At 47.5% G+C, this 16,160-nt stretch overlaps 1 protein-coding gene across 2 annotated transcripts in view; it reads right to left on the minus strand.

Moving 5' to 3' along the window:
• LOC138583200 (galectin-3-binding protein-like) overlaps positions 1-16,160 on the minus strand; it is a 137,406-nt gene that overhangs the window by 88,446 nt on the left and 32,800 nt on the right. For both annotated transcript variants that reach the window (XM_069655228.1, XM_069655226.1), the window contains exons 2-3: positions 15,658-15,736; positions 568-759 (exon numbers count right to left, since the gene is read on the minus strand). In XM_069655228.1, the coding sequence (XP_069511329.1) occupies positions 568-759; positions 15,658-15,736 (271 nt within the window). The remainder of the gene's footprint in view (positions 1-567; positions 760-15,657; positions 15,737-16,160) is intronic.

A 16,160-nucleotide genomic window follows, 5' to 3' on the forward strand; every position in this document is an offset into this window, starting at 1 on the left:
TCGAAAGATTGAATACCATTCTTAATCCCCATTCCTAGACTAGCTCAACCCTCCCACACTTACTCAGCTCTTACAGGATCACTTAGCTCTCTGAGACCCACTCAGCTCTCACTGAAGCACTAGGTTCCTGGTAGTGTACAATCTTTTCAGCTAGTGATAATGCCAGACTCAGTCAGATTTGAATAGACTCCAGATTTACTGTGTTAAGATAATATCCAAATTCACTCTTCTCTTGAAAAAGCTCAAATTGCTTGGGTCTTGATCAATTCTAGATCCACCTAACTCTTGACAATTCCCACATTCTCTCTTATCTTGATAAAACTCACACTCACTCAGTTCTTGATTTTAAAAAAAACTGCATGCACTCATCTGATGAAAAAAGATGTACCTGTCTCTTGAAACTGCTGAGACGCACTCATCTCTTCGTACAGGATACTATCAACTCTAGAACATTTAACATCCACCCACCCCATCGGTCAGACACCACAGAACTTTCTTTTTCCAATTTCATTGTAGCATTGAACTTTGCATTGTATAGCCTTCTGCACTCTCCTCTTTCTCACTTACCTTGTCCATACTTGCCACCCATTACAGCTTGTGTTGCATTCTCGAACCCTAGTGATCGGCAGACCACGTCGGCATCCTTGAGATCCCAGTTGTCATCACACACTGTGCCCCATTGCTCCCCATAGTACACCTCCACACGACCTTCGTTGGACTGGCTGCCCCCAACCAATCGCACATCTCCATTCTTGAAAGCTATCAGAGAAAGAAAGATTGTGAAATGGGAAAGAGGAACCCCAGGGAACATGGTCTAGAGGGAACGATGCTTAAAAAGGGAATAGATGAAATTGAACAATGGTGGAAACACGAAGGATGGCGGAGAGGGGAATGTGACTACAGAGGATTGTAAAAAGAATAATAGGGCCGAGAGGTTAACAGCAGAGAGATTACAATGTGAAAAGATCAACACGATGGAAAGAGGATGAGGAAAGAATGGGGAATGTGGCAAAAGCAGATGTCAGGAAAGAAGAAACATGTTAAAGGAGGACATTTGTATCAGAAGGGCTGAAAGGGCTAGGTAAAGCGGAAACTGGCAGAATTAGGAAAATGGCAGAAAGAGGAAAATATAGGAAACGGAGTAGATGGGAAAGTTGGCCAAAAGTAGAAGATGGCAGTAACATGTAGAAGGGGAAATAAGATGATGACTGAAAGAAATAGTGGGAAAAGGAACACAGAGGAAAGGAAAGAAGCAAAGAAGAAGCCATGAAAATAAAATTGTGAAAATACTAAGATGTAATTTTGAGGACAATGCCAGAAATTGTGGAAAAGATGGAAACAAAAGATTTCAAAATGGGAAGTATGCAAGAGAAAGATAACAGGAAGCAGATGTTTGTGGAAAAGGAGAAGAAGGAGTCTAGGCTTTATTTCGCCCTGTTCTAACAGACCCACAAGGGAGGACACAATGCAGCACTATCAGATCTCCGGTGACCCCCTTAATTCCACCGGCCATGTGTCCAACATCTTAAAACCACAGCAGGGTATGGTTGGGGAACATTTCCACGCTCTTTGGTAAAACGAAGGCTGGGAATGAAGCCAGAGTGAAGCCAGAATGGTGATCAAAGGCCACAGCTAGGTGGGAAGCAGGGTGCAGTGGTCAGGGGCAGATGATCAGCACAGTAGATTGTGACAGAGGTAACCGACGTGCAGTAAGAAGTCATCAGGAATTGAGGTGGGTACAATAAAAGGGGATGAATGGTGCCAGGTTAGAGATGGGTGGTGGCAAGGTTTTGGGGAGGTTAGTGAGCAAAGGCCAGGGGTAGAAGGTAAGCAAAGGTCAGGGGTGGGTGGTGATCCAAGGTCATGGATGGGGTGGGTGGTGTGCAGTGGTAGGGTTAGAAGTGATCATGGGTCAGAGGTTGGTGATGTCAAGTGATGTCTGAGGTCAGCAATAGGTGATGCCAGTGTGCGTTGCGAATAGCTCAGTGTAAACAGCCGTGGTATTCAGTGAGCATGGATTAGCACTGTGTGGCAAACATAGATCTAGGTGGGTGTCCAGCAGAAGTCAATGGTGGGTGGCTTGCAGAGATCAGGAGCATGTGTTGAGAAAAATATCAAGAATCGTTAGTCAGAAAAGGTCAGTGGTGGGTGGTGCCAGTGGTCAGGAGGGTGTGGGTTGTTAAGACAGGTCAGGGTCTTGAAGGTGAGGGGTGGGTGGTTAATGGGAGAAAGATACCATTTTGGGAACAAAGTTCAGGGATGGATAGTGCACAGCAGACTGCCATGGTAGGTGCTGAGGCCAGGGGCTATGGAGTGCGTGATGAGGATGGGTCATGTTGCACGAGGTGCAAGGCAATGTGGTGTGTATGAGTATGTAGTGCTGTAACGCATTAGATGCAGGGCTACACACTGGGTGGAGATTAAGAGTCAATTATGTATTTTTTATCTACTGTACAAAGATGTGGTGAGTTAAAGCATATGCATATTGGACATTGGAACAAATGCTAGGAATAGTCCTATCCAAATAAATGTCCTATCTCAAACCAACAGATGCCATTCAATGACAGTAAAGAAATCATTTTGACAATAGAAACCACTTTCCGAGATGCAACTCTTCTGGCACTTTCTAGGTCCGGGTTTTCATTGGTAGCCTGTGGTTCCCTCTGGGTTCTAGTTATCAACATACTCTTATGTGACACCCACCTTATTGCCGCAACCCACCAGGTTCCTGCCTCTGCTACTTCCATGGCTAGATCACTGCCTTTTTAATCCTTGCCATGCGACTGTGCGATCCACTACAGACTGCTACTTCCTGGTAGGGAAAATAATCACTGCACAACAAATCAGGGGATTGGAGACCCATCTTAGATCTGAGGGTGCTCAACAAGTTCCTAAGGGCACAAACGTTCTGCATGGTCATGGTACAGCAAGTGTTGTCCCAGCTGTAGCAAGGAGACCTCCCAGCGTCCTTCGACCTCGAGGACGCATACTTTCACATTCCTATTTGCATATCACACTGGTGCTACCTACGCTTCATGGTGGAAGGGCTGCACTATCAGTTCAAGGCTCTTCCATTCGGCTTGAGGACTGCTCCGCAGATATTCACCAAATGCCTTGCGCCAGTGGTGGCTCACCTGCAGTGGAGCAGCGTTCACATCTACCCGTATCTAGGCGACTGGTTGGTAAGAGCCCCCTCCTATCCGCTGGCAGAAACCAACACTCTCACCACATCCAGTGTCTACAGCAACTGGGGTTCTCCATCAACTTCCCAAGTCATGCCTGGTTCCATCTCAACAGGCACTCTACCTCAGAGCAAGATTTGACAACGAGACCTGCACTGCCAGACCCTAAGACGAGAGGATAGCGGCCCTTCCGCACAAGGTGCGCTGTCTCAACAGCACCCAGACGACGACTGTTCACAACTACAAGTCCCTGCTGGGGATGTGATCATCATGCATCCCATTGGTCACCAACTGCCAGTTACACATGAGACTGGTGCAGGAATTCCTGGATGCCCGCTGGATCCAAGCCTCAGGGTCTTGGGACGACCGCATTGCTCTGACTGTAGTTTTCAGAAGGAGCCTTCGCTGGTGGTCAGTGAGGGAGTATCTACTGCAGGGTGCCGCTTCAGGTTACCAGACCATCAGGCCACTGTCACAATGTATGCTTCACTGGAGGGCTGGGGCGACCAACTGTCAAGACCAACATACCAGAGGCCTTTGGTCGGAGAAGGAGAATACCCAGCACATCAACCTGCTGGAGCTACGGGTGATATTTTGGGCCCTGAAATCCTTACTCCCCCTCCTGACAGGAAAGGTGGTTTGGATTTGCACCAACAACACAACATATATGTTTTACGTCTGCATGCATGGAGGAACTAGGTCCCCACAGCTTTCCAAGCCCTATTGCATTGGGCTATACAGCACGTCATGTTTCTTATTCCCCTCCACCACCTGGGGATTCAGAACCCTGTGGTTGCCTCCCTCATCAGGGAGTTCCACTCTTGTCACGAGTGGGAATTGCACCTATGACAACAGTCGCTGCAAGTCCTTTGCCAGCCGCTTTCCCCACCCGTAAAGCTTGCAGGACGCCTTTGCGTTTCCATTGGAGGGGACGTTTCTGTATGCATTTCCCCCAATTCCTCTGGTGCCTCGAGTACTACACACTTTCAGACCGTATCGGTGCAAACTGATATTAGTGGCCCCTGCATGGCCAAGACAGTTTTTGTACTCCGACCTCCTTGCCCTCTCGTCAGCAGTGCCGATCAAGCTGCACCCGCACCAATCGCTCCTGTCCAGGAACCAGGAGGCAGTTCTGCGCCACGACCCAGCCTCTCTCAATCTGACGGCCTGTTGTAAGGAACTCATGGTGGCAACAAGTAAGACAGAAACAAGTGATCACAGTTCAAGGGTGTTTATTGAACAATGAATGCAGGGTGGAAAAACGCCTCATCTAAACCTAAATCTAAGATGGGAGCAAGTGTCAACCATCAAATGAAAAATAAGGGAGTTCTAGTAGTGTTGTGTCAAATAAAAAGGGCCTATACTAAGAAACCTATTGCCAAACCTTACAACTAGTACAAAAAGGGTGTGGGATAGTTTTCAAGAAAAGAAAGAAGTGTTCTCAAATGATAGGTCAGGAGGCGGTAGCCTGGGTCTCCCTTCCCCACGTTTTAAGCACGGAGTAAGGTGGAATCGTGGAGCACAGCACACTCTCGAGCTCTTCCAGCACAAGACGACAGTTCAGCTTTCAGCTATCAGGGCCGTTGATGGCCAAGTCTCGTTTCCCTTGAAAGTCTCTTGCCTTCGAGGACCTGATGTCTTCAAAATAACAAAACAAAATTTCCTTCAACAAATGAAAGTTTGTTTCTTGTTAGGTTGAGGATTCTACATTCTTGGGTAGCCCTCTTCCGGGCGCTGACCCTGTAAGCGATATTCAATCAACACTACAGCTAAGTCAATGCCTAGTCTCTTATTGATGTATTTTTATGTCCAGTTCAGTACTCTGGACGACAACCCTTGTATAACACCCCCCTCTTAGAATCCCCCTGACCCCACTGAGACAATAACTAGGTTTGTTTTGCAAATTAAAAGGTTTATTTGAAAATTTAAACAATATATATATATATATCACACTTCTATAAATAAATTGATAATGGATATTACACTTGTGAATATGAGCAGTAGTCAGCAAGAGGTAACTTATAAATAGGAGCAGAAGAATAAGGTGGGAAAGAATGCTTTATATGGTTCAAGGAAACGCAAGGTGGAATAAAATGCAGTACAGAAATAACTGGTTATGATTTTAGCAGAAGGTAATATGATCACTTTTTCTTTTGACAATTCACTCCCCCCCTATGCAATGTAAGAAATGGAAGGGGAGCACACAGTCTTCAAGAATCCCAACAAAATGCAATATGAAATGCAGTTCCCCCCAGCAAGCTTAGAGGAAAACAGGTAGAGGTTTGAAACACAGGCCCAAAATGCTTTTAAATGTGATGGCAATGGATGGGAAAATGTGCCAACTGATTTTAATTCCCTCTAGAGATTCAGGGTGAGTAGGAGATGCGTGTTGGTATTAGTTCAGGCTCACTTTAGCAATGCTCTATGAGTTATTACCAAGTTGCAAATGGATTTTAACAAAAGAAAGAATGGAGCTGCTATTTTGACAAGTGGAGAAATTGAGCCAAAATCGCAAATCGCAGTAAATTTCGCGAGTGCGTAAATCGTGATTGCAGAAAAAGTATAAGGAGTAGGAAGTCGCTTTAAAATGAAAGTTAAACCACGTTCCTAGCCCAAACGGTTCCAGAGATACGGACGATTTAATAAAGGTAGATTTTCGGATTTTAAGTAAAACTCAAAATGACAGGTGACAGCTTGCAGCTGCAGATTTGACAGGAGACAGTTGTGCAGCTTTAAAAATGACAGATGACACGATTTCTAGGAGGCTGTTCTACTTAGGTTAAAATAGTTTGGATTAGATTATTTTAACTAAGAGATTGGTTCTGCACAGTTCTGCTAGGTACTCACAATATCAATTTGAAATAGGCCTCGTCGCGGTCTGGTCAGGTTGGACGGGACTTCCGACGGGTGGTTCTGAAGTCCCGGCTATCTGGGTCAGCTCTGCTCTCTGGGTCTGTCAAGCACCGGAGCTGCTCACAACGGTCTGGTTTGTGGTTCTCTCGGGTTCCGGATACAGCACTGCTTTCTGGATACTGCTACAGGTTCTTGCAAAAAATCTTGGCAAAAATTCAAACAGCTCGCCCGGCTGTTGAATAGTTTGGTTGGTTTTGAGGCCTGCTGAAGAGGATTCAGCTGGTGGATTCAGGCCTCTCTGCTACAAATTCTGGAGTTAATTTCTGCTACAGGTTCTGGAGATTGATGGATTTGAAGTCTGGATCTCTGGATGTGAAGTCGTCGGTCAGCATGCTCCGCAGCAAATGGAATTGAATGTCCCCTACCTGGGTTTCTGTGGCCCTTTTTATGTGTTTTGAAAATGGGTGTGTGCCTGGGCCTAGCTAAGCCTGCCCCTCTCACTTATCATTGGCCAAGCTTTCCTCTCTCCCTTGATTGGGGGAAGAAATGGAGTGTCAGAGTGATGCTGTAGGTTTTATGGTCAGAGGAACCTCCCCTTGTCAAATTGCACACAAATCTATTTCTGATCCAAATACATATTTATCTATGTACCATTTTTCTCATATTATAGGTCCAGTTTACATATTTTCTGTAGCACCAAACCATCCGATCCCTGTCTTTGTACGATGTCCTGTCCACTGATGACAGAATTCTCCCCTTTTCATCCAGATAACGACCTCTAAACCTTTCCAGATTTTACACAAATGTGCACCAGGGTGATGGGTTTCAGATGATAAAGTGTCAGATTTTTAACATGCAAAAACAAAGAGGTGATGGCTGGAAGGTTTAGACTGAATCTTAACCACTGGCATTGCTCGGGGCAACCCTCCAGACCATCGTTCTTCGCCTGCCAAGCCATTACAGAAGGGGAAAGACCATATGCAAATCAGGCTTGGCCCCACCCCAAAAGGTCCTGCCCCTTTGGCGGTGGGACCAAGCCTGATTTGCATATGGTTTTTCCCCTTTTGTAATGGCTTGGCAGGCGAAGAACGATGGTCTGGAGGGTTGCCCAGAGCAATGCCAGAGGTCAAGATTTATTCTAAACCTTCCAGCCATCAACTCTTTTGTTTTGCTATTGTCACCCCTAGTGGGAAGGGTATGCCCAGACGTGGGTCCCTTGCCTGCTGGGCCTAGAGACCCAAGCTACTCCTCACTGATGACGCCCAACAAGGCTGAAACATGTCTGGGGATGCTTGTGGTCTCGTGCAAAAGGGATGTGACCTAGCAGTTCGGGCTGGACTACCCCTTTGGCGGTGGGACCAAGCCTGATTTGCATATGGTTTTTCCCCTTTTGTAATGGCTTGGCAGGCGAAGAACGATGGTCTGGAGGGTTGCCCAGAGCAATGCCAGAGGTCAAGATTTATTCTAAACCTTCCAGCCATCAACTCTTTTGTTTTGCTATTGTCACCCCGAGTGGGAAGGGTATGCCCAGACGTGGGTCCCTTGCCTGCTGGGCCTAAAGACCCAAGCTACTCCTCACTGATGACGCCCAACAAGGCTGAAACATGTCTGGGGATGCTTGTGGTCTCGTGCAAAAGGGATGTGACCTAGCAGTTCGGGCTGGACTACCCCTTCGGCGGTGGGACCAAGCCTGATTTGCATATGGTTTTTCCCCTTTTGTAATGGCTTGGCAGGCGAAGAACGATGGTCTGGAGGGTTGCCCAGAGCAATGCCAGAGGTCAAGATTTATTCTAAACCTTCCAGCCATCAACTCTTTTGTTTTGCTATTGTCACCCCGAGTGGGAAGGGTATGCCCAGACGTGGGTCCCTTGCCTGCTGGGCCTAGAGACCCAAGCTACTCCTCACTGATGACGCCCAACAAGGCTGAAACATGTCTGGGGATGCTTGTGGTCTCGTGCAAAAGGGATGTGACCTAGCAGTTCGGGCTGGACTACCCCTTTGGCGGTGGGACCAAGCCTGATTTGCATATGGTTTTTCCCCTTTTGTAATGGCTTGGCAGGCGAAGAACGATGGTCTGGAGGGTTGCCCAGAGCAATGCCAGAGGTCAAGATTTATTCTAAACCTTCCAGCCATCAACTCTTTTGTTTTGCTATTGTCACCCCGAGTGGGAAGGGTATGCCCAGACGTGGGTCCCTTGCCTGCTGGGCCTAAAGACCCAAGCTACTCCTCACTGATGACGCCCAACAAGGCTGAAACATGTCTGGGGATGCTTGTGGTCTCGTGCAAAAGGGATGTGACCTAGCAGTTCGGGCTGGACTACCCCTTCGGCGGTGGGACCAAGCCTGATTTGCATATGGTTTTTCCCCTTTTGTAATGGCTTGGCAGGCGAAGAACGATGGTCTGGAGGGTTGCCCAGAGCAATGCCAGAGGTCAAGATTTATTCTAAACCTTCCAGCCATCAACTCTTTTGTTTTGCTATTGTCACCCCGAGTGGGAAGGGTATGCCCAGACGTGGGTCCCTTGCCTGCTGGGCCTAGAGACCCAAGCTACTCCTCACTGATGACGCCCAACAAGGCTGAAACATGTCTGGGGATGCTTGTGGTCTCGTGCAAAAGGGATGTGACCTAGCAGTTCGGGCTGGACTACCCCTTTGGCGGTGGGACCAAGCCTGATTTGCATATGGTTTTTCCCCTTTTGTAATGGCTTGGCAGGCGAAGAACGATGGTCTGGAGGGTTGCCCAGAGCAATGCCAGAGGTCAAGATTTATTCTAAACCTTCCAGCCATCAACTCTTTTGTTTTGCTATTGTCACCCCGAGTGGGAAGGGTATGCCCAGACGTGGGTCCCTTGGCTGCTGGGCCTAGAGACCCAAGCTACTCCTCACTGATGATGCCCAACAAGGCTGAAACATGTCTGGGGATGCTTGTGGTCTCGTGCAAAAGGGATGTGACCTAGCAGTTCGGGCTGGACTACCCCTTTGGCGGTGGGACCAAGCCTGATTTGCATATGGTTTTTCCCCTTTTGTAATGGCTTGGCAGGCGAAGAACGATGGTCTGGAGGGTTGCCCAGAGCAATGCCAGAGGTCAAGATTTATTCTAAACCTTCCAGCCATCAACTCTTTTGTTTTGCTATTGTCACCCCGAGTGGGAAGGGTATGCCCAGACGTGGGTCCCTTGCCTGCTGGGCCTAGAGACCCAAGCTACTCCTCACTGATGACGCCCAACAAGGCTGAAACATGTCTGGGGATGCTTGTGGTCTCGTGCAAAAGGGATGTGACCTAGCAGTTCGGGCTGGACTACCCCTTTGGCAGTGGGACCAAGCCTGATTTGCATATGGTTTTTCCCCTTTTGTAATGGCTTGGCAGGCGAAGAACGATGGTCTGGAGGGTTGCCCAGAGCAATGCCAGAGGTCAAGATTTATTCTAAACCTTCCAGCCATCAACTCTTTTGTTTTGCTATTGTCACCCCGAGTGGGAAGGGTATGCCCAGACGTGGGTCCCTTGCCTGCTGGGCCTAGAGACCCAAGCTACTCCTCACTGATGACGCCCAACAAGGCTGAAACATGTCTGGGGATGCTTGTGGTCTCGTGCAAAAGGGATGTGACCTAGCAGTTCGGGCTGGACTACCCCTTTGGCGGTGGGACCAAGCCTGATTTGCATATGGTTTTTCCCCTTTTGTAATGGCTTGGCAGGCGAAGAACGATGGTCTGGAGGGTTGCCCAGAGCAATGCCAGAGGTCAAGATTTATTCTAAACCTTCCAGCCATCAACTCTTTTGTTTTGCTAGATTTTTAACATGCATACATTTGGAGTAACAACCTTTTTTCCGCTACTATCCCCAGGAACATACCACAGGGTCCTAACACCTCTTAAAATGTGCACAGAAAAATCATAAGAATATTGATATTATTTATATAATTTTGACAGGTCCGTACTATGAATTATCCATCTTTTTAAAAGTATGCCCTGATCAAAAAGGGGTGTGGCTTCCCACATCACATGGTGGAATAACTGGTTTATCCACTTCCCCCAAGCTCAGCTGGCTAGCAGAGGCACTGCCCCTCCCAGTTTTCCCAAGAGGAAGCCACTTTACGGCCCCCCCAATATAACATTTGCCTGAGTCCAGGACAAGGCTTTGTTCAACCTCCTGCAGTCTGCAGGTCCCCTCCCTTAATTCAATCAGGGAGGTGTGAGCTCCTTTTGGCAGGGGCAGCAGGATGCAGCCAGGCCTGGGAAGAGTGGCTGAGCAGGTTTCAACTCCTGTCGGGGGTAGTTGTCAGGCAGAATCCAGTTTCATTAAGCCAGGTTTCAGCTAAATGTCACTTTTTGTTCCCAGTTTAAATCAAACTTACAATTTTTACATATACATTAAATAATTACTTCCTTCAAGTCATTTGAGAATATAGTTTTACATTGTATCCACCTCTTAGCAAGTCTTTCCTTGGCCTGGTTTTGTTTCATTTGTTCAGTTTTACACAAAAGTCTGGTGGTTTTAAAACGCCGGCTTCCTGGTAGTGGTGAGTACCGGTATTGCAACCATTTTTGTGATTAAGAAAATGAATTCCCCACAGTTCTGAGTTGCTTTTTGGCAATCAGCATTGCCATTCCCAATGGTTTCAGGCTACTGTGTGTGTAGCCCAATGGTGGGTTTAGGCAGTGCCCTCCTGTGCTCACAACATAGGCAAAAATGGGTGGCAGCCTATTCTTCATGTTTTCCCTGTGCACTCTCTGGGGGTTCTGGCCATCATGATGTTTTCCATGCCAGTACTGCACAGTTTTATGGTAGGGCTTGGATGCATGGGTAAAAGCATCCCACAACCCCTCTCGAATCTTTGCCTCCTATGGTCGGGTTCACTATGGCTTATCCTTCTCCTCAAATCTTAATGTCTTTTTAAACAGTTCCAGTGGACATCCCTCGACCAGGTTCACTTTTGTCAACTCACTGTTTCTTGGGACTTTAGACTTTGCCCCTTTTCTCTGGCATCCCTCGGTCAGCTTCACTCTTGCCGTCTCTTTTACACAGTTCAATGTCGCTGATATTCACTCCCCTTTGTTCCTCTCAATGCAGGATTCACTTCCCTTGCTTTCTCTTATCAGTTTGTAGATCAAAGACTTTTGACTGTACAGGGATTTTGCTTAACCTCCCGTATGACCACTTTGACCTAACTGGGCGGCTTCTCTACGGCTTTCTGGGATCTGTAGTTTCATTTAAACGGGGATCAACCAGAGTCTCTGAAGTTAGCACCCACATACGTGGTGCCAGTTTCTTTCTGCAGCTGGTCTCCCCGTTAACACTTTTTACAGTTCACTGAACTTGGTTCAAACTTGCCACTTTGTGTCTTTCATCCAACACAGCCCGGATCTTATCGGTTCTTCCTTTGACTCACCGGCTGTGATGGACCGCTTGCCTTTCTTCCTTCGGCATCAAGGCCGGTACCACGGTTGCAGGAACCTCCCTCATTCCTGCTTATCAGCGTAGGATTGCCCCATGTACCGTTGACATCTGCTGCAAGACACTTGTGCTATTGTTTGCGGTCTAAGGCTCTCTTCCACGAAGGTTCTGTGGGCCTGGTGCGAAAAGGACAAGGTCGCTTCTCTCCTCGCCACCCTCTCAATTCCTGTCATCATTCTCCTTCTCTTGAACTGCCATGCCTGATTAGCCGTTTCATCGTGCTGTCTGCCGTGCTCGTCTTGTGCTCTCGGGCTCCACCTTTTATCCCTGTGGGGAAAGGAAAGGGCCATCAGGTGTGTGTGATTCTGGTCAATTGCCTGACTTTGCCTGACCCTTCTATTGGGACATGTCAGGTAAACGGCTCTGGTGTTAGTCCATTGTCCTTTGTGTTGTGCGAAAGTGCTCATGTTGAAAAGGGGGGGCAGTGGGTTTGAATGTTCTGCGTGAGAGGATGGGAAAAAGGTGTCAAATGAAGGGGGAATCCGCATCCCACCCGTCGGTGTCCCACTGCCACTCCCCAAGGACCCCCCATCCAGGTGATCCTCCCCCACTGGTCCACCCCGAGGAACTGGATCCAATAGTGATGGCTGTGTCCTGGACACCTGGATGACAGATCCCCGGGGACTAGCTAGAGAGAGACATTGAGGTTTCTCACACTGGCTCCTGTGTTGTTAGAGTTCAGGGCTTTGTCCCTCCCGCACGTTTGCCAGGAGGTCCTGGCCAGGGCAAGAGTTCTGTCCATCTTGAAGTGCTACAAGAGCAAGTGGAAACGCTTTCAGGTGTGGTGCAGGACCCATAAACTGCAACCTCACACCATCCGGCCAGAGGAGCTGTTGCCTTATCTGTTGTCACTGGCTGAATCTGGCTTGACGCATTCCTTGATTAAGGTGGACCTGGCAGCAATCTCCAGGTACCACCGCTCCACAGAGGAGAGCCGTCCCTATGGTCGCACCGGCTGGCGAAGGAGTTCTTACATGGTCTGTTCCAGTCTTTTCCACCTGTTCGTCGACTTGCACCAGCGTGGGAGTTAAATGTGCTACTCGCAAGGCTCATGAGGCCACCCTTCGAGCCCATGCACCAGGCATCCCTCACATATCTTTCATGGAAAACATCGTTTTTGGTGGCCATAACATCAGCCAGATGAGTGGGTGAGATCCAGGCGCTCTCTTCGAAACCACCCTACTTGACGTTTCACAAGGGCAAGGCCATTCTGCGTACTAACCCGACCTTTGTGCCAAATGTGCCATCCTCTTTCCACTTCAATAAGTGGGTGGTTTTGCCAGTATTCTTTGGCACACCAACATCTCCAGTGGAGAGAACCCTGCCCACGATGGATGTGGTGCACACCCTCAAGCATTATGTGACACGCACAAAAATCATTCCGTACAACGGATCATCTGTTTGTTGTATTTGGACCTTCTGGGCAGGAAGGCTCTCTCCAAGTCCTCCATTTCAAGATGGATTGCAGCCTACATTTTATTCTGCCACCAGCAGGCCATCAGGCCTCTCCCAGGCAGGTACTGGGCGCACTGCACCAGAGCATCGGCTATAACTACTGCGTTCCTCTCCGGGATCCCACTGCCTGACATCTGCCATGCAGCCACCTGGAGATCGGTGCATACATTCACCAGATTCTACTGTGTCGACAGAGATTCCGCAGAAGAGTCTAGAGTCGGCCAGTCGATTCTGAAGAACCTTTTCGCGTGAGGTTAGTAAGTCTCTCCTGGTAAGTTATAGTGGGGGCTTGCATATTGTTGTAATACTGCTTTGTAATCTATTCACAGCATGTGAATCTATGAAACATCCAAGTAAAATAACTTACCTGTAACTCAGTTTCTCCAGCATTGGTATCTTTCATAGATTCACATGCGACCCTCCCACCTACCCCGCATGGTTCGTTGTTTGGCTCTTACTGCCACTCACGTGCGCTTGCCAAATCTGAAGATGGCTGACAGGGGAGGAGTTACGGGAGGTGTTCCTATTGGCTGTGGGCAGTATGATCCAAAAGGGCTATAAAAGAGCACACAAGTGACTGAGAAGGTCAGTTTAAATTTAAACTGCTCTATATTACCGAGGATTCCCAGCCTGGCGACAGGGAATATTCACAGCATATGAATCTATGAAAGATACCAATGCTGGAGGACCAGAGTCACAAGTAAGTAACTTATTCCCTATTGCCAAACCCCATGTATCCTCCTGCTGTGAGGGGGCCTAGTTTTGTGAGTCAGATTTGCGTAAACTCATGTGTGTTGTGACAGGTTTTAATGCAAACCCACATACTGCTTTTAAAAGGTTTCCACATGTATAGACCACCAACATTATGATTTCTCTTTCCTCTGGGCCCATATTTGTAGCAAATGCATTAATCTTTCAAGCGTGTTCTCTCTATTCAGGGCCTACAGACTATCGTGGGACTTTGGTCCTCAGGAGTATTCAGTATGTGTTCCACCCTGCTGCCATCTGTTAGGCAACTGCAGCTCAGGGCAGGGTTGGAAAGCGGTGGTTTATATGCAGATTATTCCCAGAGGAGCCCAATAACTGCCCAGGAGGGGCACAGTCTCCATAACAAGCCCTGAATCCTCAAGGGGTTACTGGCATGCAGGCTCGGACTGGCCTATAGGGCAATAGGGTAATGCCGAAGCAAAAATGCAAAATGCTGGTGTGTGCCAGTTTGCTGAGTTACTTCACTGCACCGCTAGTAGTATACTAGTGTTGGTGAATAAATATCTTTAAATGCACAATTTGCATCACATTTTATCCAAAAAAAACCCTTGGGTACTATTCAAATAGTCTGTCACAAAACGAATGAATTGCCATTTGTAACTGTGGGCCACTTTTTTATTGGTGCCTGAGACAATTTTATGCCCCAGCCCGACCCTGCTGGCATGACTGCCGAGGCAGCGGCATTAGGGCTGCATCCCCAGCAGGAAATGTTAAGGCAGCTGTAATGTGTATTTACGCACTATACAAAACACAAACATTGTTTCCTTTCCATCTAGGTCCAGACATAACATATTTACTTGATTTTCATTCTGTCCATCCTACTCCCTTGCCTTTTGCTACCAACAGCATTCACCTCTCACACCTACTACTCTTGGATTATGGTTGTATACGAATTGTTCGTTTTACAACTGCTCGAATGACAATTGACCTTTTCACAATTGACCGAATTGTGAAGGTCAATTGTACCATATATGTGGGGGAAACCCCCACCCAACGCCAAACCCCCCAAAACACACACATATATATATATATATATATTCGGTCAATTGTGAAAAGGTCAATTGTGACCCTTTAAATTCGGTCAATTGTTCATTCGAACAATTGTAAACAAACAATTTGGGTAATACCTGGATTATGCCGCCTTCGGAGAGACTTGACAACGCCAGAATTATTATGCAGTATTGTTCCTGTGGTAACATAAATAGACATGGAAGGTACTTAAAGTCTTCATATCTACCAGGATTGGCTAAGCCCACTCTCTAGCCCCTCACGCATCCAACAAAACTTGATCTCTATAGAATAATACTCCTAAACTGTCTTGGAATCCCAAAGAGTATATTAACTCAACACATACTCTGTGCCGCCTCTTTCTTGAAGATAAAATTGATGAACCCACATCCATGCTAATGCAAGCATTTAGTCCTGTGTAACTTCCTCCCTCTGTCTGCAAACTCCTTTCCTACTTTCTCTCCCACTTACCACACCCTTACTCATGCTATTCTTCCCAAGAGACAAAGGACTGGTGGACCATGTGAGGGCACAATAAGCCTTGGAGAAGGATTTGGCACTTTGAAACTACTACAGTGGTGATTCGGTGCTGTAGAAAAGCAAAGTAGCATAACAGAGTGCTTGGATAACTTTGTTCCCCCTTGCACTTCCTCTGTTTCTAATAGGATTTCGTCACTACCCTTTAGGCATCTGCATCACTGGCAAGCATTGCATCTATATTCTCATCTATCCGCGCTTATGAACCAGGACCATAACTCACTGAGACCTTCTCAGCTGGATGTTTAGCAGCTTGCCATCCTCAGAGAGTTTCACTGCATCATTGTTATCTCACAGCCTCGCTCAGACCCTTCACTCTCAGGACAGACTCCTGCTTGGCCAACACCCTTGCGCTAAGGCCCTCACAGGCCTAGACTGATGACATAATATCCTCGAATGACCTCACCTGTGCTGAGGCCGCAGGCCAAGAAAAACAGCGTGATCCAGAGTGGCAGCAGGCGCCCAATCATTCTGCTGAAATCCATCTGTGAAGGAAAAAGAATACAGTAGAGAAGGGTTTTTCCTCTGCACCACCAATTTGGACCATTGCAGCCGTTGTACTTAGCCCTCATTGCTCCTCTATGGCATCTGGTTATGGTGGCCGTTCTTTCAAGAGGGTACACGCTAAGCCAGGGGTTTGAACATGAGGCTCTCCAGATGTTTTGGACTAGGACTCACATGATTTCTCACCATTGACTATGACGGCTAGTGTTGATGGGGTTTGTAGTCCAAGACAACTGGAGAGACAAAGCTGCAGTCAATTCTCTAATTAATATGTGGGATTCCAACTATGGCAGATGTAAGGATGAATTCAACACGAATCAGACCATTCGTCACACCACTCACCCTAAGACGACATGGCCTAACCACTCTCCTCTTCCTCGCCTACATTTATCCTTAATTGCCACC

This window comes from Ambystoma mexicanum, chromosome 3q (genome assembly GCF_040938575.1).
Source record: "Ambystoma mexicanum isolate Mex_15411 chromosome 3q, UKY_AmexF1_1, whole genome shotgun sequence".
NCBI lineage: Eukaryota > Metazoa > Chordata > Amphibia > Caudata > Ambystomatidae > Ambystoma > Ambystoma mexicanum.